The 24,446-nt window shown below is 32.5% G+C and overlaps 1 protein-coding gene across 6 annotated transcripts in view; it reads left to right on the top strand.

Moving 5' to 3' along the window:
- LOC119836144 (chaoptin) overlaps positions 1–24,446 on the top strand; it is a 49,050-nt gene that overhangs the window by 17,943 nt on the left and 6,661 nt on the right. Inside the window, exons 2-23 of one of the 6 annotated variants that reach the window (XM_038361398.1) lie at positions 2,739–2,877; positions 8,697–8,786; positions 9,949–10,153; positions 11,983–12,153; positions 14,028–14,236; positions 15,062–15,216; positions 15,596–15,698; positions 16,073–16,273; positions 16,822–16,958; positions 17,505–17,724; positions 18,233–18,454; positions 18,796–19,037; positions 19,570–19,742; positions 20,055–20,078; positions 20,556–20,603; positions 20,698–20,779; positions 20,953–21,118; positions 21,319–21,372; positions 21,568–21,710; positions 22,084–22,225; positions 23,289–23,420; positions 23,875–24,072. In XM_038361398.1, coding sequence (XP_038217326.1) covers positions 2,875–2,877; positions 8,697–8,786; positions 9,949–10,153; positions 11,983–12,153; positions 14,028–14,236; positions 15,062–15,216; positions 15,596–15,698; positions 16,073–16,273; positions 16,822–16,958; positions 17,505–17,724; positions 18,233–18,454; positions 18,796–19,037; positions 19,570–19,742; positions 20,055–20,078; positions 20,556–20,603; positions 20,698–20,779; positions 20,953–21,118; positions 21,319–21,372; positions 21,568–21,710; positions 22,084–22,225; positions 23,289–23,420; positions 23,875–24,072 — 3,120 coding nt within the window. In that variant the 5' untranslated portion in view covers positions 2,739–2,874. The remainder of the gene's footprint in view (positions 1–2,738; positions 2,878–8,696; positions 8,787–9,948; positions 10,154–11,982; positions 12,154–14,027; positions 14,237–15,061; positions 15,217–15,595; positions 15,699–16,072; positions 16,274–16,821; positions 16,959–17,504; positions 17,725–18,232; positions 18,455–18,795; positions 19,038–19,569; positions 19,743–20,054; positions 20,079–20,555; positions 20,604–20,697; positions 20,780–20,952; positions 21,119–21,318; positions 21,373–21,567; positions 21,711–22,083; positions 22,226–23,288; positions 23,421–23,874; positions 24,073–24,446) is intronic. The other 5 variants (XM_038361406.1, XM_038361414.1, XM_038361438.1 and 2 more) reach the window with 5 other exon arrangements.

The following is a 24,446-nucleotide window of genomic DNA, read 5'->3' as shown; positions in this document are numbered from 1 at the left end:
GTACAGTGTAACTATAGCAGTAAGATGTAACTACACAAATTAACAAATAGGCATACAATTTTTCGACAACAATATAAGAAATTAAGCAATCGCAATTGATACAATTGAAATTAACAAAGGTGTATATAATAATTATGTTTAATAAAAAAACTAAAGCATGTTCAAATTGACTGATCTATACCAAATTTTAATAGATCCATCGGGAGGAATCAGCTTTCAAATAAATTAATAATCAAAATTGGCTTACCCAATCGAAAGTTCTGATAACGAAAAGTCGAATTGAAAACCTTCTGTTTTTTGTAGTCCGTTGAAAAAAGGTGGTCAGATTCCTGATGTAAATAGCGAATAGCGAAACCATATATTTTTGCTAAGCTGCCATCCACTTATATATCCACAAAACTGAATCGTCTTATACGATCAATAAGAATACCATACGTACTCCATCCCTTTCGGGTCTAATCTGTCATCTAAAGTATAGAAGAGGACAATGTCTAAATACTATTATTATCCTGCTTAAGAACTACGTCTCCCCATTCTTAACTAGATATGAAGCGCTATTATATCATGAAAGCTGCCCATTTACATCGCGCTTTCATTTAGAGAAGAATTATGAATGTCTATATCACGGTCAGCGTTTTATCATAATATATTTAGTTTCACCTACGTAATATTGAAATGTATGTTTGTATATTTTTCAACATGAGTGTTACTAATGATAATGAATGTTTAATTTCTTTTGATTGCAATTACTTGTTAGGTTTCGCGCTTAATAATTGAGTAGAGAGCTAATTATTATTGCTAATGCTTATAATTAGAAACAATATACCAATTACATAATAAACTGTGATTAAACAATTTGTTTATCAAATATAAATTCCCGTGACCCCTTGTGGGGTATGGGGATGTTTTCACTGATCGATTCCTTTACGGGCAATGTGATCAGTCTTCTGTGTCTTCCCAGAACGAGACATGAATGAGACATGGTCCTCCAGTCAGAAATCGAGCACAGGATCACTCTTTTCCATGCTCTCGCGTAAACGACTTAACCAAAGACGCGGTCAGATTTTTTATTGAAATAGAAATGATCAGTTTTACTTCCGCACTTTTAGCACCATAAAAATGAAAATAAGTTTTTGCATGAAATAATATTGGCTTTTATGTTAAGCCCTCCTTTTTATTAGGTAAAAAGTACTTATAAGATACACATAAACTTAAACATATAAGAGCAGTAATGGTTTACTTTTCCATTGTGCATTGTAAACAAAAGGAAATTTTATAGGACAAGAATATACGAGCAATGGAGCCCCAGTTTTGAGGTGACGGTTGCCACTTGCCACGAGAGGTGTCTTTGTGCACTCCTTCCTTTAAAACAAAGCTCCTTTGAATATTGTAAACCACACCTAGGATTAAGAGATTTGCTGACATTTTTACTTAACGCAAGCGGCGAAGTTAAACCTCTTTGGTGTTTGCAGTTTTATTGGAATACAAGATCTTAATTAATTTTTCTAACCTTTCCTAATGTTTATAAAGAGAAGTAAACAGTTTTTTTTAAGCATTTATAATAAGATTTGTAATTGTAAAGTATTCTTGGTCATCACTGGATTTTTGTTGAGCTTAATTCTATAATATATCATAAACTTCTAAATATTCTTCATCTATCTTGCCCACTTGTCCCTGCTCCTACCGGGTGGGCCCGAGATAAAAGCAAAATAAAATACAGCTTATGACTCTCACAGAAAGTACTTATAACATGGTTTTCTTGTCGAATTGGTTCAGTAAAACCAGAGACTCCAACAGCGACACAAACTCACAAATTCACAAACTTTACTCTTTCTGTGACAAGATTTCGGTAGTTTTATTCAAATTAAAACAAAAATTGTTATTGAAATATCAAAACACTTAAAAGTTTTTCCTTAGATTTCAGCGTTTTCTTACACCTAGTGCGTAATACGAGAAAGTCATTTAACTTTTCACCTTTCGAAAAGGTAAGAGGCTTAACAAACAGCGAGCGTATATGCTATGTAGATATTGAATGTTTCTTTTGAAGTGCTTCCTTAGATTATACTTAAGTAATATATGTTTTCGCTATGTAAGAAATAAATAATTAGTATATTTAATCTGATTATTGTTGATTCAGAGACCTGGGCTATTTTACTAAGACAAACAATTATATATTAGAAAATGTTTTTATTCGTTTCATCTCGTTTTTCCGTTTTATTTTGCTTCTTTTATATGACATTATCATGACTGATGTTCCCATTTTCTCCTTTAACCTTTTCAAGCTGTGTATAGTGTATTTGCAGGAAACGAAGCATGTCTCACCAAAATGTGTATGAGAAATAAATTGCATGATGATCCTCTGTTAAAAATTTATAAATGCATTAATTCTTATCTTTCATTAGTCTCATAAACGGAATATCAAATAAATAATAATTATATAAAAAGGGAAATTAATGTCTGGCTACTTGATTAATATTAAATAATTAACAGTTCATTGAACTTTGCTCGTAATATGAATTTAGCATACATAACAGTAATTAGTGTTACTTACCATAAAGGACTTGGCTTTATTACATAATTAATTCTTAATTAAACGGCAATTACATAACAACAGCTCTTTAAATTATAAATGAGGGTAGTGTGTGATTATAAGTTCATAATACTCTACTTAATCAGTGCTTCTGTTGTTCATTGAAGTATTAAATAGTGCAGAAAGTAACGTACTGTTTTCGTTTCAGAAGGGACATTGGTCAACACCGGAAAGAACTGATTGGTGCCGACTGCTGGAATAGTGTTGATGTTTAGTGATAAGTGTAAAGTGTGATTGAGTGATGCTCATATAGTTTTATGGGAAAGTGCACTTAAATCGAAATCATGGTAAGTGTATCTGCATATTTACTAGTATTTTAGTCACATCTATATTTACTTTCGATGGCATAAAGCGAATTCTGGCAACACTTGTGGCCCTGTGATCAAAGCAGTGGAATCAAGTTAAACGCAAAGTTTAGTGAAAAAAATTTAATTTTGAGCTTGAGTTAAATGTGTTAAATTATTTATCATTTTAAATCCACATTTATTTTTACATATTGGGCACTTCGTTTTTTTTTTATTTAAATAAATTCTCTTCTCTAGTTCTAGTCAGTTTTATTTTTTGGTCTTTTGTATTATGTTGAACTGTGAAGTGAACTTTCATTTTATTTCGGTAATCTAAAGTAAAGCAATATAGTCCCATCAAGAGGTACAAATATATGCTGATACAAAATACATATGCATATGCTGTTACAAAATATATCTTAAATTATTGTAGTATTAACTACACAAAATACTGGAGAATTTTCAGATAAAGATAAAATATATTAGCAATTTTAAACTGGAAATTAACGCACAAAAACACTTTTCAGTTATATTTCCAGCAAATGAATAACATCGAAGTATTTACACGGACACAATTTTTATTATCACAGCATTTAAAAAATAATGACCAAACAAATCCACTTTGATATTTCTCTTTGGAAAAGATATTACGAAATTCCAACGTTTAATTTTAAATTAAATTGTCTTCATTATGTAGGAAAAAAGCTACATTGGTTCGCTAGAAATTTCAATTATTTTTAAGGGTTCTTCTTATACTTAAAATGGGACACTATTACTAAACTTTGCTGTTCGTCTAACTGTCTGCCTGTATGTTACCAAGTTGCATCTCCTGAATCCTAATAGTGAAAACTGGAATTTTTAAGTTAAGCTACGGTTGGCATGGTCATAAATTGGATGGGTGTCCAGTTGCTCTTTAGCTTATTTTTTCGGGACTCTTAGTGTCGCGAGTCCAACTCGTAATTGAAAGTTTTATTTAAGATTAGCTTTAGAGCGCCTAAATTAATCTATATTTACTATGTTAAACATTGTTACATAATAAAATCGATACTATATATACCATAGTAACATACAACCTAGTTTGTGATCGACGTGCTATTCTGAGCTAGCAATATTGATCGTAATTTGATCGTAACGCATTGAATCCTACGTGAATTCGCTTTGACTGTTGCTCTGTTAAATATTAAACCTCACACACCTACATTCACAAGTACATTGAAAAGCCTTTATGCATACGTGTATGTGGGTGTACACAGTTATTCTACTACTATTTGCTTATTCTATGTATGATTAATTCCCACAAATCGAAATTAAAATAGGTCAGTGTAATATTAATACCTAACAATTCTGTATATTTTTCTCATAAATAAAGTCTTAAATAATAATTTATAGTTGCCGTAACTAAATTACAGTTTATAACAACGTTTATCATAGATTTCTTAGAACTTTGCTCAATCTTTTTGCTGCATTTAAATTCATGTTCGATTCTTAAGAATACTTTTGTCTTTAATAGAGGTATTACTGTATTCCATGAAAAAAGATAGTAAGTGAATTAGAACCTATAAACTTTGACGACATATATGTTCGGATTTTCGATGGACGGAGTATGGGCGGGATTATCGAGAAATGGGTATTAAGGACATGGGTCAGATGACCCTTCTGTTTTCTTTTTAATAATATTTTGTATCATAAAAAATGATGTAGTTTCCATTACATCATATTGAAATTTCTTTTAATGGAAAACCAAAAAGCGTCCCTTTATGACATTTCCATTCGTAGTACCTAATCTCAAAAGTTAACTGAATAAATATACATAACACGAATATTATAAACTATATTATTATTTTTATTATATCTTGTAACTAATATATATATATGTATTCAAGCTTAATTAACAACACTTTAAAGGTATTTATACAACGTCTATTCAACAATCACACAATAAATAATAACGAAAGTTTCTACCTAAATTACTTTCTAGCAAACTTCTTCCAACATTATTAGCGTTTCGAACCTAACGCAATTAGGACCTTCGAAATGAGCCTAATAAAATTTAACGGATAGGCCTCGGTGAAACATAAACAGTATAGAAATAGTTCCAACTCAGTTTCGCAGCAAAGAGTTTTCTGGATATTGCTGTCCTAATGCCAATTAATAGCCGGCGCTAACCCAGTTGGTTAGGTACCCGGGCTGTTACAGGAGCAAATGGGCGGTCTGAACCATCGTTTTTGTAGCCAATAAATAATATACGAACTGTCTCCTTATTTAACAAAATAAACGATATTTATTCATGATAATTGTGAACAGGGTTAATTAGAAAAACAAGTTCTTTTTGCAGTTGCAAAAGATAAAAAAAAAATCTTTAATCTAATATTTTCATAGATATTAAAAAAAAACAGTCTTTAGAAAAAGTTAAGATTTTTAACGTGGTTAACAGTTTATTGCGAATTGTTTCCAATTACCCCCGATAATTACCCTAATTGACTACTGTTTCTTTAAGATTTGATGCCCAATAAACCATTAAACTGAAACGCAGTAAACCCATAATTTGATGATAAATTGCTGTTTTTTACCATTCATTTATTAATTGTGCTAAAAAGCAGCGCCACTACAAAAGGTACTTGTTGATGAAGTTTCAGACGAATTTTATGAGAGAAAAACGACTTAGGTCTCAAATTAACTTTCTTTAGTACTTCAAAAGATGTACAAAAGAACCTCCTTTCTTACAACGTTCTTAATTTAATTTTATACTGTTCTTGAATAAAAAGGGCGGGAATTAGCGTAACGTTGGCGAGGGGAACAAACTAAGACTTTTTTATTGAGAAAATTTCTGGGAAAATTACTTCGTTTACATTATACGAACCGGAAACTCCAGTTAGGCTTACATTTTATTTTGCTAATATCTGTGGATAACCTTTATTGTGAATTTTTAATTTGTAATTCCGAGGATTTGCCGCGAAGTTTAAATTTATGGTTTACGATGGCGCAATTTTTGTATTTATCATTTTAAACGTAACATAAACAGATTCAGAAAAGTTATACTTGTAAAGGTGATAAATTTGATGTTTAAATAATTAAAACGCAAAGCTTTATCTGCTTAAGATATTGTAATATTAAAATCCATCATTTATTTAAGCTCGCTGGAGAAATATTTAGCAGACTCTTCAGAAAATGACTAAAAATAACGCTGTGCACTGAATTAATCTCTCTTTTATTTACCAATAGATGTCCCCACTTATTTATTTTCTTTATGGCCTTCAATCAGCGGCTTTGCCTGCGTAGACAAAAGAAACGATTTTTTTTTGGTTGTTTTCCCCACAGTTCCCGTCCCTGTTTGATTTCCGAGATTTTAACTATCCTTTGTCCTTTCTATCCCAGATAGAACACCAAACTATCTCTGTACTAAATTCCATCAATCGGTTGAGTGGTAGACACAGTAACATTCCCATTTATAATATTAGCAGTGATTTGGAGTTTGAGTTAGTATAAAAGACAAACAAAATCAGGATGGTACACAGGAAAGGTAAAAGTTAAAAAGGTAATCGAAAATCAGTTATATATAATAAATTTGATGTCCAATTATTTTATTTTCTAGATTCCCCAAAAGCTGGCGATTTAAAATCTTTTCTAAGAAAGTAATAAAAGCAGCTTCTTCGAACAAAATCATGGCAAAATCAAATACAAACTCATCATGAAAGAACTTAAAAGATTTTCCTTTAGATGCCTATCGAATATTGACTTTATAACTGCGGGATTCATTTCACGGTTGAAGAAAATGCTAATGTTTTAATTAGCAAACTTTTTCCTTTGGTCTTTCCCCTTAAAGCCCATTTTCCTAATCAATATAAAAAGGATCTCGTATTTTTTTCAATTGAAACAGCTTTGACTGGCTCGATAGAAGCGACTGGGAATCAGCGTTATTCAATCAGTCATTATCTACATATATTATATCCTGAGCGTTAATTAAAATGGAATTTAAGCACAATTTTAATTATATTTAAATGTGTTGAAATACATTTTGGAATTATGAATAATCGTACTGATTTATATTATGATACTTCTTTTCTTTCTTAGGGCATTATTATGTTACCAGCTTGTTTGTTTATCAGTTGGTCTTTCATTGTTTGCTTTAGAACTGTTCTTTTTGTCTTTCCGGTAGCAATAGGAGTTATATTATTTATCAATGAATTAATTGTAAGCACAATTTTTGAGAATAATAATAAAATATAATAATATATGATAAAATTATTGAAAATAGAAAATATACAATTATGAGCCTGTACTAAAAGTGCTGACGCTATTGAATGTTTAGTTTTATATTATTCGTAAAGAATAATAAATCCAATTTTATTTCAAGCACAAAACTTTATGATAGAATATATGACGTCATTTGACCCTAGTGAGGTTTACTCTCAATAAAGTGACAAATTTACTCTAAAATGTATTTTCGCGTCATCCCATTGGGAAATGTAGAATTTATTGTACCGCAGTCAACAATACACGTTTACTAGCACAATGGAAACTAAAAACGACTGCTTTGATTTTCTACTTTATCTTTTAGAACATAGAGTCTTTTATATATTGTTGAGAACATTGATTCAAAGCACGTAATCGCCTCGCCCGTGTGCTCGTGCCGTAGGAAATAATGTATGTTCACGTAAATAGTTAATATACTACAATGGATGGCAAGATAAATGCAACCGTCATTTGTATCCTTGCATAATAGCTAGCTGTAGTTATTTAATATAAGCCACCGCTAGAGTAGGTCCAACATAAACTGTGTTTTTTGTTATTGTTCAGCTGTCGAGAAGTTCTAAACATTCTGTTTATAATTAACATATAGCATTTCAATGCTTATAACAATTAAAACAAGATTTAATATTTTTAAGGAATACATAAAAAATTTAAAGAAAGAAAATTTTAAATAATAGAAAGAATACTCTTGTTTATTGGATAACACACAAACAACTTCCTTGTTCAAGTTATGGTGATATATCGTTATTAACACGCTTTTCATAACATCACCTATAAAAGTTGTGTTGCATACATGACAGTCGTTAGAATTAAAACGTCGTATTTCATCCACTGAGAGGTTTAGTACAATTTGATTGTTATAACCATCAATTAAGTAACATAAAAATAAAGAATTAAATACCAGAACACAATTACTTACACGATGAAACTGTCTGTGAATGATATGGTTTTGACTCTCCTAATTATAGACGTTTAAATTGACTTTAAAATATCACCAGGTATTATTTTACGCAGTGATTTTATGTCAAGGTGCTTATTATTATGTATATACTTATTGTCTAATTTTTTATATAAGTGAATCGTAAAGCCTTTACTGAAAGTTTATCTGAATCTTATTCAATTTGTTCATGCATTCTAAATGGGTCATATTATAATTAACATATCGCAAAGAATATGAAAAACATACACGAGAGAAGAGTGAGAAAATATTATTATCAAATATGTATAAACAATGTAACTACTGTGATTTTAAGTTTAGGTCTCGATGGCTTGGAAGAACAATTCATGGAGTTACAATATATATTGTCTGGTTTTTTGATAAACCTTTATTAATATCAAATAATTCTCTAGTAGACGATAATCAAGATAATCTATGTCCACATAAATATGCAATCAAATTACATGTTAGAATCACAAACAAATCAAGAAACAAACTTTCAAACAAAGATTAAAAAGTTAAATTAGATTATTGTCCAACCAACGCGCCTCTAAACCTTTATTCGCCAACCTTTACTTAGCGTTAATGATATTCTATTGAGGCACAAATTTTAAAATGTTTTTCTTTGTTTCAGGGCTTAATGACTTTTATCAAATTGGGTTACACCATGCTGGTGGTAGCGATTATGTTAATGATATGGGCATCGCTCTCGGGAGCTTTGGAAGTAAGTAGCTAAATGTTTTCATTAATCAATACATCGTGGACGATCGCAAGCAAGTATTCTTTGTCTGTATCTATCTGGGAGTTTAGTCGTGCAGACACAATAATTAGCTTTTCCGCAATCTCTATGCTGGTTTCAAAGATTCCTATAGTAAGAAACATATCGCACTTCAGAATATGTCTGTTCCAAATTTCATCCACAATCGTTAAAACATTCTTCGTTATCTTAACCAAATAATTTGATAATTGTGTCCATCGAAGTATTATAAATAACTATTTAATTAAACAACCAATGTTATTAAACACCTCCCATAAGCCGATGCTACGAAGCCCAGCTGATGTGTATTAACCGACTCACCGCTTTCCATAAATCATCCCATATTATGATGTAAAGTATAATTTCACGGTATCCTTATTCTCAATGGACATTTCGCGTAATGAAAATACCGCTATCCTTCCTACATTTATAATGTCCACGGATGACCCTTTCTCCGCATTATAGTGTGGTTTCAAGCATATTGTTGGGTATTTTATCGCTCAGAGACGCCCAGGGTAGTGTAAAATAAAAATTCTGCTAAATTGCAAGAGACTCAGTGGTAATATTTTAAGTAATTAAACAGATTAAATATATACAGTACCGTTTTCTTTGGTCACGTCAAAATTCTTGGAAATTAACTTCATCTCGTAAGTAAAGCTTTTGTATAGATTTTTCGTAGAATTTGTTGGTAGCTTTTCCGGAAGCCTGTGATGCAAAACGAATTCGTTTTACAGTTTGTTAAGTTACGACAAACAAAGGGAATTGAATGTTAAAACTGAAAATATCCCGTTCGTTTTATTCTTGGATTTCCCGAACATAATTAATTTATTGTTTGACGCTAACAATAGCGGAACGAACTTTGTAATATAAACTTGGTTTATTAAATTTATTTTATAATTAAATTCAATTTGTTAAAATTCTATACTGAACGATTCCACGATAAATACGGAGGACTCTTAAGCAGTCTACTCAGGTCTGCAATTTGATAGGTGTTATATGGATCTTCTATAAAAATACAACAGAAGTTGTCGCTTATACATATCCATTAAACGTCCTGCGATTCAGAAGTTGTGTCGCCACAGCAAAGTAGTAGGAACAAGTTCCTACAAAGGAGACAATAATGTTGCAGCTACACGTCGACACGGGTCATCCAGCATGCTTGTTCCAAGCACTTTGCACATGCTCCAAGCCAGCCGGTGACCTGGGCATCGTGACGTGCAACCACGTGCCGATCCTTCGGGTGCCCGCCGCAGTCAATAGCTCGAAGGTGTTCACGCTTCAGCTCACGGGGAATAGGATTAGGGAGCTGGAACCACAGTTCTTTCAAGCTACAGGTAGGTTGTGACTTAATGAGAATTAACATATACCCTTTTTAATGAGTTTTTACTTTGTGGCATAACAGTGTTATTAAATAAAATCCTACATATAACCGATAAAAAAAGTTATCAATCAATTAACTGTATTTTTTGGGTATGTTACCTCAGTACCGACGGCTGGTTGAACTTTTTTTTTTTTTTTTTTTTTTTATGTTACAGTCGGCAATGGAGCTGGTGGGACGCCTGATTGTAAGCGCTACCACCGCCCATGAACATTCGTAGAGGCATAAGGTCCTTTGCAGACCTTACGCCTCTACAAATGGATTGCCGACTTTTTGGGAATGGGTTAAGGAAGGATTGGCGATAGGAATAAAGGAAAGGACTGGGAAGGGTAAGGAAAGGGATATGGGCCTCCGGCTCCCCCACTCACCGAACGAAACACAGCAGAATGCTATTTCACGCCGGTCTTCTGTGGGGGTGTGGTACTTCCCCGGTGCGAGCTGGCCCAATTCGTGCCGAAGCGTGCTCGACTACCACATATACTATGTACTGATTTTTATGATTCTATTTTTGTTTGAAAGGTGTTGACCCCCATGAAGTTCCCTGTTAATTAGGTTTAGTTCGGACATTTGAAGTTAGTTTGAGATTTATGAAACACAATTGTTATTATTTACCTCTATATAATATGTTTATGGGAATAAGACGTTCTCCTATGCTTATTTCAGTATTACCTCAAAGTAGCATGATGTTAAAATACATGCTTTGCTTGCTTGATATGATAATAGGAAAATATCTATACTATTTTCGTATTAAAATATACATAATACTTAAATGTATTTTCTTATAACTTATGCATGTTAAAATGCACTAATTTTTAACATACATAAATTATTACATACGAAAAGAGCTTAAAAATAATTACTTCCTAATAAATTAAACTTTTACAATCTCATTTAGATAATGTAATTTGATTACAAAAAAGAAATTAAATTTCGTACAGGATGCAAACAAGAAAACGTGTCAGCAAATAGAAATTGACAATCGTTACCCATTAGCTTCAACAACAATACATCGTAATTGTGTCCCCGATGTGACAGGAAATTGTGAATTTCGATTGACACAGCTTACATACAAACGCAACCCTGCTATGCAAATGATTTATTCAACAGCACATACGTAATTTATTCTCTGATAACTCTTCAATAAGTCTTATTTCTCTGTAGCATTTCGTTTATTTTAGCGGTGCACGAGAGAAAGGTTTATAATTCAATTATTGTGAACATTGTGTATTCTGCGATACGATAAGTAGGGCAATATATTATGGTACAAATCAATACTGCGCGATTGTTTTATTAAGTATGTAGCTATGAACGTACAAATATTTTTAAGTCACATATTAAAGTGTGTAAATATATGTGGTTTAAATGGTGTTTTCTCTTGCAAATTACCTCGGTCCTGTACAACAGTTTGTGGTTGTTTTGTAAATTGGCGTTTATATTATTCCCTTTTAAGTATTTTGTTTTTATTTTTGTTCATTGTACCTATAATTTAACTTTGTTAAATGATAAGCTGCTTAAATATTAATTTTCATTCAAAAATTATGTGCGTCAGTAATTGAATTCGGTATTCGTTCATATTATTTTGTTTACTGAGTACTATTTTATCGTTTTTTTTATATTATTCTACGAAGATTTTAGTTATCTATATAATAAAATATTAATCGTATTTCAGTAAAGACTTAAATCATCATATCCAATAAATATATTCTTATATTACATAGATTCAATAGCCATAACTTTTCGATTAATCAACTGTACTTACATCAAAGCGAATACAAACCATTCCAGGGCTATACAGACTTGCGATTAATGAGAATCCATTAGAGAGTATACACGAGGAGGCTTTCTATGGACTCGACAACACGCTATGGGAGTTGGAGCTGAGGCAAGACAGACTGGCGACGGTGCCGAGTCGCGCGCTGAGGTATCTGCAGAAACTTCGCTTGCTGGACTTGTCAGGTTAGTAGTCTGTGGTCTCGGGTGTGATATTTATAGCTATATGAACTATGTCTTTCAGTGATCAGATAAAACGAAGATAATTTACTTTAATTTAAGGTATGTTTATTATGGTTTACGTGATATTTGCTCTTGAACTTTTGACAGGAGTAATATTTTTATGACTGTACGATTACCATAAATCTTGTTTCAAAGGTATTAGGAACTTTTTGAGACAGAAATAATAAATAATGCCTACAAAATAACTGTTTTATCGTGCCTCGTTAATTTTATATTAAATTAGAACAAAAGACATCAAACATTAGCTGAACAACCCTAGTAAAAAGCAAACTAAACAGTGTACATCAAAGTAAAAAATGTACATCAATTATTTTTAGTCACAGTTTTAGGTAATAAATAAAAAAATCCTAGCCCAATCATATTTATGTTTTACGACGCAAGCCTCATTAACTCGGCACTTAAAGACTGAGTGATACAAAATGGAGAGGTCGCTTAGGCGATCCTTGGCACCATTGTACTGTGTCGAACCCACTAGAAACAAGCATTATTATGGTAAAGAGGTTACATGCAGGGATAGACGAATTTTAAACTATAATGCTTTCGCACTTGCACTGCAAATTTAAGTGAAGTTTATATATTCTATATATAGTTCTACATAACATCTGCAAATGAGGCGTACAATACGCCCAATATTCGTTTTGCATATTAAAATCTCAATCACAAAGTTGGCATCTAAAGAAACAACAATTTCCACGATCTGATCCAACTTATTCCATCTCCTGAATCCAATTTTGCATCCGAAATATCATCGAAACACGATTTTCGGGACGTGATAGCGAGACGAACGGAAACCGAGATTAGCGGAGCATTGCAGTGGTATTGCCAAATGTTTTTATGTAGAATAAATAAATGCATTACCCCTTTATACAATAACGGGGTAATGTAATAGAAATATTACAATTATATGTAAAACTTATTTACATTACTACACCCGATTATTAGATTTAAACCTGCGTGTTATTCGAAGTAAAATTATTTCTATAAAAATTCATATGCAATACCATACATTTAACGGAACAGTTTATTGAGATATAATTATGCAACTAACATAGTTTTCGTGTAAAAGTCAATAGTTTAACACGGAGTGGTATAAGAAAATAAACTCTATATTATCTCAGTCATATCTGTTAACATTTTCAACGGAAAACCGTTGGTCCATTCATTGGTTTCAGTTGGTTTATTCATTTTTAAAACAATAATTTTTCAACAACTTGTCAACAAATCTGACTACGTGGTCTTCTCGCCAAATTAGTTGATAAGCTTGATCGAGATTTTGGCAACCTGAGAAAAATAAAAAAAAATTCAACACTAATATAGCTAAAATCAAGAGAGTAATAATTGAAATCACGAGCTGGCAGTTAGAAGTTAAATTAGCTAATGAACACATAAAATTATCCTTAATTAAGTAAGATTCAATCTAATATTAGCTTTGTTTTGTTGACCCAATTAAATCTAGCTAGCTTCATTGTGCGACGTCAGTTGCACAATTCAATTATTAAGCTTGGACGTTTTAGTGAAAGCGGTACAGCTTTCATTAGAAGCTACTCCATACAATCTAAAACTGAAGAGTTTTACTGGAAACCAATCATAAACATATCTTTCTCCTTCCTTGTTCTAAGCTCTTGTAGATAGTAGGATGTATCCTTAAAGAAAACCTAGATTTTCAAAAATTTGTATCTTTAATACACACCTGGGTTAATTTATGTTATTGCCCCACTAAATACCATGTATCAATAGTATTTATAATTCTACTTTTGTTAAAACTTCCATTAATACCACTCACTAGTTTAGAAGCTTCCATTATATTTAAATTCCAGGCAATGAAATAACGGATATCTCTGGGGACAACTGGCGTGGTTTAGAGAACACCTTACAGACGTTGATCTTGGCTGATAACTCTATAGCCAGCCTTCCCTTGGACGCGTTTTCTGGTCTGCCGATGCTGGATACCCTGGATTTGCAAGGAAACCATCTCTCCGTGATCGATAGTGGCGTTTTTAGAGATGGCATGAACAGACTGAATAAGGTAATTAAGTTCTTATTTATTTTCTTATTACGTATAGTTCATACAAAGCTATTTATTTTTGTGTTTTTTATTATAATTTTCTTCAAATGTGGATAATTGGAAACTTTAACACAAAAAATGGGATGATGTAACCATTAAATTGTCTTCCCACTTGGCAGTTATCAAGAATAATTAGTTTAAATATTCAAGGGCTTGGTGTCCATTTATTTCCAAAAGGTTCAACTTGCTTTGGCTATGTGCCAGTATAAATAGCAATCGAAAATTATTTAATATTTTATTGAAAGACTAGCTGTAACTCGCGGGGTCACTCTCGTGGTTATAAACATCCGTGCATCTTTTTTGCGTTTATAATATTAGTAGGATTTCCATGTATGATTGCTAATTTAAGATGTTAGCTGCAACTATTTAATTCAATACCCGTTAAAACTAGATACAATTAACCCTTTATTTATCTGCACATGGATGCAAAAACTTATATTTCTACTTATTACTTGTAGTAGTTCTAGTTTCGACATCGCCTATGTTTGAATATATTTAAAGTCTAAATTAAATCGGTTTGCTACTACTTCATTTCTTAGTGGTTAAGCATTAATGTTCATTTATTATGAATACGATCATTTAGTACGTTAAGCTCACATGGATCTTGATTAGATGTCTCTAATATTTAGTTAGGCATATTCAGTTTCGTTCAAAGAGACATTAAGTCAATTTAGTCTGACATTAAAAACAGACTTACTGCTGTAGCATGAGAAATTTTTAAATTATCGTTCTTTAGTAATTCCTGCTAAAGGTAGTTGAATAAATAACACTTACTGTCTTGCCCAGCTCCTTCTCGGTAACAACCAACTAACCCTGATCCCGTACGAGGAACTGTCTCCGCTCCGACAACTCCGCTATTTGGACCTCTCCAAGAATCTGATCAAGCAAGTGCCGCCCGCTCACGAGCTCAATGGCGTTACATTGTCATTGGATACTTTGAAGTAAGTAATCTCTATTTTATGTCTGTTTTGGATTCTTCATTTAATGTGTCTCTTTCTTCATTAAGATACAACTAACTGTGCTTGCAGTTGTATCTTAGGGGAGAATACAATAATTTGCATTATGAAATGTTTAAAAGGATTTTTAAACAAGTTCTTCTTTGTCTGTGTGTGTATTACTAATACTTACGAAGCGAAGTGAAACTATTTTTTATTGTATTTACCTAAAAATATATTAAAGATTTTAAAATAGACAGATTTAAATAGAAAAATTAGCACCTCCAATTCCTTTATAATGAGCAAACTATTTCTATTAAGATATACCTTATTAAAAAACAATATACTCGTATTTATTGAACCAAAATCATTACCGTTTCCCTAGATTGGACTATAACATAATAAAGGTCCTCATGCCGGGCTCCTTCAAATACTTCAACGTGTTGAATACGACGTGTCTCGATGGGAATCCCATTTATACAATCAGGGTGAGTCAGTTAAAGCTGTTAATCTTTTGTATCCGGTGGTTTTCCTTGATTATTTTACCGTAAAACAACGGATAATACTAAAAAACAATTAGAAATAGCATTTTTTACATGTTAATACATAATACGTTAAGTATTATTTCTCAAATTAATATAATATGTTCTTTGAATTTTTTAGATTCCACAATACGTTTATGATATTTCAATACGAGATTTTATTTAAAATTGCAATTTAGATATTATCAAGAGTTCCCGATACTAATCTAAATATTTTCTTTTTAAAATATCTTCTATTAATTGTTATATATTTTGTCATCCAACGTTAATGACAATTTTATCATTAAAATTTAACCTCCCAAATTGTCAATGATGATCAGGAAGACGCATTCCGCAACGCCAAGATCCGCTCCCTCTCGCTCCGAGACTGCAGCATCTCGGAGCTCTCGCCAGCATCCTTCGCGGGGCTGGAGAACAGCTTGCAGAACCTGGACTTGTCTGAAAACAACATCACCATGATCTCCAAGTTCATGCTGAATAAGCTCGACTCGCTACGGTTCCTCAACTTGAGAGAGAATAAGGTGAGTTAAGTGAGCTAAAATTTAAAGTAACACATCATCATCATCTGCCTTATAATTTTTCCCACTGCTGGGACACAGGCCTCTTATGAGGTTTCAGGCCATAATCCACCAAGCTGGCCAAGTGCGTGTTGGCAGATTCCGGGACATGCCGGTTTCCTCGCGATGATTTCCTTGACACATTTAGACACATGCGACAACAAATCAAAAAATCATTTCCTACATGCTCGCCTGGTTTCGAACCCCGTCTTATCGATTTAAGACCACTGAGCCACCACTGATTTTTCCATACCCAAAAGTAATTCATGGTTGATGATAATTTTAAGTGATATAGTTATTGGTCTATACAGCGTACTTTGCCCAGGAAATTTCGATTACCTCTTCGCCACAGTAGAAATACAGCCTTCTATTTATCTGTGCTCTTATTTTCCTGTAATTTGATCAACAAATTGAATATTTTTAATTATGTCTTACTTATGTACAACGAGTATTGTAACAGAATCTTGTATTTACCCTACTTCATAACAATATATTGAACATTTTGTTCCCAGATCGACTCTAATCTCCTAGCGACCGGCAACCCGTCGGACTTCTCAGTGACCTCAGTTAATAATTTCCAATATAAGCTCTTTTATTTGGACATCAGCGGGTCTTCGCCCATCGAGATGAGCTTGCAGGACATACGAAGGTTGGATTTTGTTATTTTCTCTGTTCCAGGTTCATACTTAGAGGTGTGGATATTATGATATACAAATGTTTTGCTCGTATGGACTCTTCAACAAAAAGATCAATAAATGGACTATTCATCAAAAGAATAATTTTCTTAATTCGAACCAGCAGTTCCTGAGACTCAGTGTATATTCCAGTTTTTTTTTGTCTTCACTCTTATTTTTTTTACATCACAGCGGGCAACTGAGCTAGTGGTTCACCTGATGGTAAGCGATTACCACCGCTCATGAACATCCGCAGAGGTACTGCCTCTGCGGACGCGCTGCCCGCTTTTCTATTTCACGCCGGTCTTCTGGGGGGTGTGGTACTTTCCCGGTGCGAGCTGGCCCAATTCGTGCCGAAGCGTGCTCGACTCCCATATACCGCTTACAAATTTCGTATGAAAATGAACCCTCTACTTCTAATGGGAGGATGTAATCGCTTACCATCAGATGGAGAATTAGCTCGAGCTCGTTAAACAATATAAGACATGCTTTATGAGTAAAAATTGACATGTGTATTCCAGAATGCGATCACTCCGATACCTAGCTGTGAGCAAACTGATACGTCGCAGCATCAGCTCAGAGGATTTTCTAGAATATGGCCTAGAATTGGAAGACCTAAAGATCTTCGGGAGCACAATCACTAAGATCGAAGCTAGCGCTTTCCAACACGTTAGAACGATCAAGACGTTGGATCTATCGGAGAATAGGATTGATTTTATCGACCCGTTTGCTTTTGCTGAGGTAATGAATATTATGCTTAGGAAATGGAGTAAATAAATAAATCACTACATAGTATAAAACAAAGTCGATTTCTCTGCCCTTATGTCCTTATGTATTCTAAAATCTTTAAAACTACGCAACGGATTTTGATGGTTTTTTTTAATAGATAGAGGAAGGTTTATATGTATTTACATCTTACACTAATCCGAATTAACGCGTGCTAAGTCGCGGGCAAATGGATAGTTATATAGCAATTAGAAATTGTGGCTTTCAATAAGAGATTATGAAAATTTCGGTATCGTGTTTGAGCCTTTAAATATAATACAAGATGACAAATACAATAGCTTCATTGTTTTTATTTTTGGGAATCTTGCTACCAAAATCAATTTTTGTTTTAGTTTTGAAAATCAGAGAGAATTGAAAATTAATTTTAATTCAAGTATTAAATAAAAACACAGCTTACACCTTAGACTTTGAACAATAATTTCTCTTCTCTATATTCTCTATATTTCATTGATCAAAATTTCAGCTGCACAGTCTGACAACACTCAAAATGGCGAACGGTCTGTCCGACTCAGTGAAGATATTACCATTTGAACCCTTGAAAGCACTAATCGAGCTGCAGAATCTAGACCTCAGCAACAATAAGCTGAAGAATGTTCCGGATACGTCCTTCCACTTTCTATACAAGATGAGGATTTTGAATCTACAAGACAATATCATAGAACATTTTTCTAAAGGAACATTACAGGTTACAAATGTCATTTAAAAAATTTCTCGTCTCTGATTTATAATTGTTAAAAAATATATATGTGTGTTTTATTTTATGTTGTATTTTATGAGATTTTTAATATCTCTTAAAATGCGACTAGATTTAAAATATGTAAGTAAGATGTTTAGATATAACTCTTAGCCTTTGAAGTTACTCCTTCAAGTGCCTGAAGAGTCTTACGTAAAGTTTTCTTGGTTTTTTATTTTCTTGGACTTTTTTTTTGCATTTTGATTTGGCAAATCAATAACTATTGTTTGTTTATTTATTATTATTGTAATTGCAAATTCCATACTATAACACATGAAATCATTTAATTCCAGGGAGACATCCACAAACAGCTATTGGGCGTTTATCTGTCCTTCAACAAAATGACAAAAATCGTCCAACACACATTCGTAGATCTTCGGGAATTGCAAGAAATCTTAATGGAGGACAACCTAATAGAAACAATCGAGAGACGAGCCTTCATGAGTTTGGATAATGTGAAAATTATCAAGCTACAAGGGAACAGACTAAACGATATTAGCGAAGAAGCGTTCCAGAATTTGCCAGCTTTGAAAGAGTAAGCTTTCTAATCTATACTAATATAATAAAGAGGTTTTTTTTTGTTTGTACTCTAAAGACTCCGAAACTAGCGGTCGATTTTAAAATTTCTTTCATGAAAGCTATATTATTCCCGAGTGCTATAGGTACTTCTTACTCCGGAAATGTACCACGGGCGAAGCCTGGGCGAACAGGTATTCAATAAATTGAATAAAGATTAGGACGTCGTCGTATCTAAGTTTTATTTTTTTTTTTCAACTAAGACATAAATATAGGTTAATTGTGTTAAAACAAGCTTAAAAAATTCATCAGTCCATCCTGAATTATGGATCTACACCGTATCATAATTTTATTAGTAAATACCGGACGTTATATTTAGTACTTATAGACGTCATAGTTAGTATATTTAGTAGGCTTTATCAATTTTATATTATTAAATAAAATACATTTTAAACATACAAGAAGTGTTTTATAACAATTTTTTGTTGAGTTTCAGTTTTAAATGTAATATTACAAGTTATTAAATTGACGACAATATTTTTATCACCCAGGTTGGACATATCATTCAATCGTCTAGAGACGTTTAAATTCTCGATATTCGACCAAGTGGGATCAGCGACTGCACTCAAAGTGAACGCTTCATACAACCAAATTATCTCACTCACCGACTCTAACGCACCAAGTTTCTTTTCATCTAACTTCTACCCACCACCTAAAGCGCAAAGTAAGTGTGTTTCGTTATAATTGCATTTATTGTGTGTTATTTCTTTAATTTTCTTGCTGCCATACTCTTATTTGTGTCTATCTTTATTTTATTATTTTACTTTACTGACAATTCTACATGATTTTGGTTGTGGGTGATTTTTTTTAAACTTATCTGAATTTTGTTTTCATTTCAAAAGTTTTCTATATTTAGTTCTGAAATTTTCATAGAAAATTGAAAATTCAGATTAAATTACCTCTTGCTTCTTTTTTATTATTATATTTCTTATTACTGTCTATTTATGTTCTTTCTTTTTATCTCGCATCTGCACAGGCTTAATATCGTTGGACGAGCAAGGTGACTTTTATCTTTCCTTATTTTTTGTTATTCTTTCTTTTCTAACTTTATTTTCTTTTCAAGCCACTAGGGGTAAGGATTTAACAGCGAGACATCGAAATTAATGGATTTTCGATTTCACGATGGTCATAACATTCACGTAACAGCGACATGTTATAAATATCATCAATATTCATACACATTTAAACATCTCCAACATTATTCAGCTCCATGCAGGTATCATTGATGACGAAAATCGAAAAAATCAATTTTCTCGACGACACTATACAAATTTACTCTGTAACATCAACAAAGGAAATAGAATTAAGAGATATTTAACTATGATTGCTTTTCATACTTATTGGTCTTTTCCGGGAAAATTCTTATTCGGACGTGACGAAATCGATTTTCTCGATTCGATTATTATTGGTTTTCATTTGGCATTTATTCATTTTTATTTGGAAATTTACAAACTAATTCCGTTATTAATTTTCCCAGAAAATTCAGATAAGAGGGCTGTTACGGCGTCGCCGTATCGTTTGTTTTGTACGTTTTTAGCGATGTTTATATTATGTACATTACATTTTTGCATTTCCCTGTGATTCCTAGATGTTAACCGTGGAAATGACTTATGTTTTAGGTCTCGGGACGGTATCTGTGAATATTCGTGTCTTGGATTTCTCACATAACAACATCTCTTACATCGCTCCCTATTACTTTAGGTAAGAATTTGATATAAAACAACAGCTAGTTAAACTTTCACTTCTTTAGGTTGGATAGAAATTTTTTTATCATTATTTAATTATCTTTATTAGTTTAAAAATGTTGATTTAATAACTGTTTTGATACTTTAATATTTATAAGTGATTCAACAATAATAATAAAATAATTTCAGGCACGCAGATTTGACATTGTCGGAACTTCATTTATCACACAACCAAATAAGGAACATTACGAGAGAAGTGTTTGGCTCTATGCTGATGTTGCAATACCTTGATCTATCACATAATCAAATATTCCATATGGAGTATGACTGCTTTAAGAAAGTCAAAAACCTACAGGTGAGTACTTTGGAAAATACGTTGCATGAAAAGACAAAGAGACAACAATCGCTAAGAATAAAAAAGAGAAAGAGTCACTTGACGATTCAGCAGAGAAAGAATGTTATTTTAATAAATGACAAATTTCTCTTTGACTTTTTATTTTTTTTTTGTTTATTTTATTTATTATCATAAAAAATGTTTAATTTAATTAATTACAGATGATGGACTTGTGTGGACGTCAACTTGGTTTAATGATTTATGGTTTTTTGCGAGTAAATCGGTCAATTGAAGTAACAATGAATTATGATTTCATCGCACATTGTGTTTTTGCTTTATTTCTGTTCAACTGTACTTTGTTCGTTTTTTCTTTTTTTTTTCTTCGTGATTGTTTCTCATTACTATTATTTTGTGTGTGTTGATTTTAATGCGGAAATGCCTGTGTTATCTAAATTATTATATATTTTCAGATTTTGGACTTGTCACATAATCACTTAATTGAACTACCGGTAGAAGTGTTCCATGATATGCAGATGTTGACTTCAGTCGATTTGTCTCACAACCGTATTCGAAATTTGGCTGATAACCTTATTTTATCAGCAGCTTTGGAAAGGTAACATTGATGTGAAACTGTTGGATAAATACTTCTGATACAGATAGTTCCATTCTAGAAGAAAGTTTTTCAATGATATACTTACTTATGGTTATGATAAAGCATGATAATCATGACACAACTATAAAAATTGTATTGTTTCATAAACATAATAACTTTGACATTTACTAAAAATGTTATGATTTTCTGTGAATAACGACGTTGGACTAATTTTTATACACCAAGTATAATTTTCAGAATTATTATTACAGACGAATACCATACATACCAATAAAGACAAAGTCAGCTACGGAAAACCAAAACTCTTATAGTGCAATCAATTAATTTCATACACATTATTTTTGTAGCACTAACATTAATTTGTTTAATTTAGGCTAGATCTATCGAACAATGACTTATCAAGAATGCCTACAAACGCCCTATCACCAGGAGCAGCAGCTAATCTAGTAGAACTAGATCTAAGTTCCAACACTGTACCAGCGGTGGCAATCCCAGATTTAGTTCAAAGATTTAGGGTGAGTATTATTATGAAAAAATACTTTCGAAGTAGATAATGATCGCTTGAAGTTTGATGTTGTACAGTTGAATGGTCTTAATGGGATATGGTTTAATGCAAAGTTCAATGTTGACTACTATAGACTATGAAGTCATCAAGTATTGCAATGATATAATTACTTAGAAACAGCTCTATGGTCGTAGTGTCCCAAAAATCCTTAAAATTTTCAAATTTTGGCAATAATTACATATGTCCAATAAAGATAAAATTACATTAAAGTATATTTTTATAAATTTATTCAATAGTTTGTTTCATGTTATTAATGGTGAAAATCTTGTGATCGATCTAATTAGTAGGAAACGTTGAGCTTGAAAAATTATACGTGAATGTTTTTCGATGTATTTTGACATATAATAAATCTGTGATAAACGTAAAAAAAAACCAAACACATTAAGGACCTCTGTTGTTTTATGGACTTGGGTTAATTAAAACATTCACGTAATTATGATTGTACTAATGATTGTAATTTGTAGTTTATGTTGTAGTTGTGATCAGTGATGCAAATGTGATGTCTATGAAGGTTGATACATATTACGAATCTTTTTTTTTTTTAAATAACTTTTTCATTGCATAATGTATTTTGAAAATTCAAAGATTATTTGAATTTAGCCATGTTCGCAATTTTGCTATACCAGTATAAATTTTTCGCCTTTTTATCTAAAATCACCTATATCCTATTTATAATTGAATTTGCAAAACAAAGAACTTGATAAGCTAAACTTAAAAAAAGTTTAATCCCTATTAAGTATTCCAAATATATTATGAAACTTAAAATGAAATATGCTTTACGCGACACGTGGTTGTATGCGATAACTCATTATATCTTTCCTGTAACTACACGTCCTATTCTATACGTCCACGTCCAAATCAAATCAATACCTCATCGCGAAACGTACCTGATAGTCATCAAAATAAGTTTCGACTCTTATGTCATAACGCGGTTCCCGCTAGCCCCTACCCCGCTAGTACCCCGATTCGTAATACGTACCAACAAGCCAGTGTAGCGCTAACGTGATGTCCAGAGCGGCGAGGGGGGCGAGTTCTGGCCCGAGGACAGCGACTACAGCGATGAGTACATGTACCACACCGCTAGGCGCGACCACACCAGGGTCTTCCACCATAAAAAGCAATATCCGCAGAACATTTTCTACAAGGTAGACGATTGGCAATACACTCCAAATTCTTTTAGCGTTCCGTTGGTTTGTCTTATTTCAATCTGTTTGTACGGTAACTCAATACCGTACCGTCTATATAGTTATTTTCGATATTGATAACTACAATAATGCTACTTATTGATGCAACATTAAGGTTGAAATCAGATAAACCAATTAAACGGCATTCTAATTTTGAATTGAATAAAACTCTTTACCTTAATTATTTCTGTTCTCAGATATTGCATCTGCTTATGTTGTTTCCTTTGTTGAAGTTATGTTTGTCTAGTGTTTTGCACTGATTTATTTTGCACATATGTATTATTTATTTTTTTCTATCTAATGCAAGTAGTGTTTGAATTTTATTATTGTTTTGTTGGAATGAGTATTAACAATAGCATTTTTGCATTGTCCTGTATTTGATGATTAGATATTTAAATTTTATACATTTTTTCAGTCTCTAGCTTGGTTAGATCTATCAAACAATCACTTGGTCAGAATTGAAAACGGTGCATTCGGGGCCTTGCCAAGATTGCGTTGGTTAGATTTGAGCAATAACTTGCCTTTTAACAATGGTGAACGTGGTGGAAACATTTTCAAAGGTCTTGAGAGGAGACTGTCTTACCTTGGATTGAAGAACGTCAGTCTGCAAACTGTAAGTAGTTTATGACAAATACATTCGTTATAACCAAAAAAAACTGTAATCAAAGAATTGAGAACCACATTGAAAGCGATACAAACAAAATCTTAAATTTTTAATAACAAAGAAATACATGTATGTATGTATTTCATTATATTTTTATGTATCTCGCTACACCTGCATAGTCAAAGGAAAATTAGGTACTCCCATAGTTTTCTCTGGATAGTTTCCATTTATAGGGCATTTCCGAGATAAAAACCCTACATCCTTACGAGGGTGAATCTTTTAAACAATCAGTGGCTTAGGCGTGAAGAAGTGAGAAAATAGAGAAATGTGAAAGTAACTCTTACCATTGCATTTATAATAGTAGGGATAATTTATCCTATTTG

The sequence above is a fragment of the Zerene cesonia genome, chromosome 3, assembly GCF_012273895.1.
Source record: "Zerene cesonia ecotype Mississippi chromosome 3, Zerene_cesonia_1.1, whole genome shotgun sequence".
Taxonomy (NCBI): Eukaryota; Metazoa; Arthropoda; class Insecta; order Lepidoptera; family Pieridae; genus Zerene; species Zerene cesonia.
This window is presented reverse-complemented; position numbering and strand designations above follow the sequence as displayed.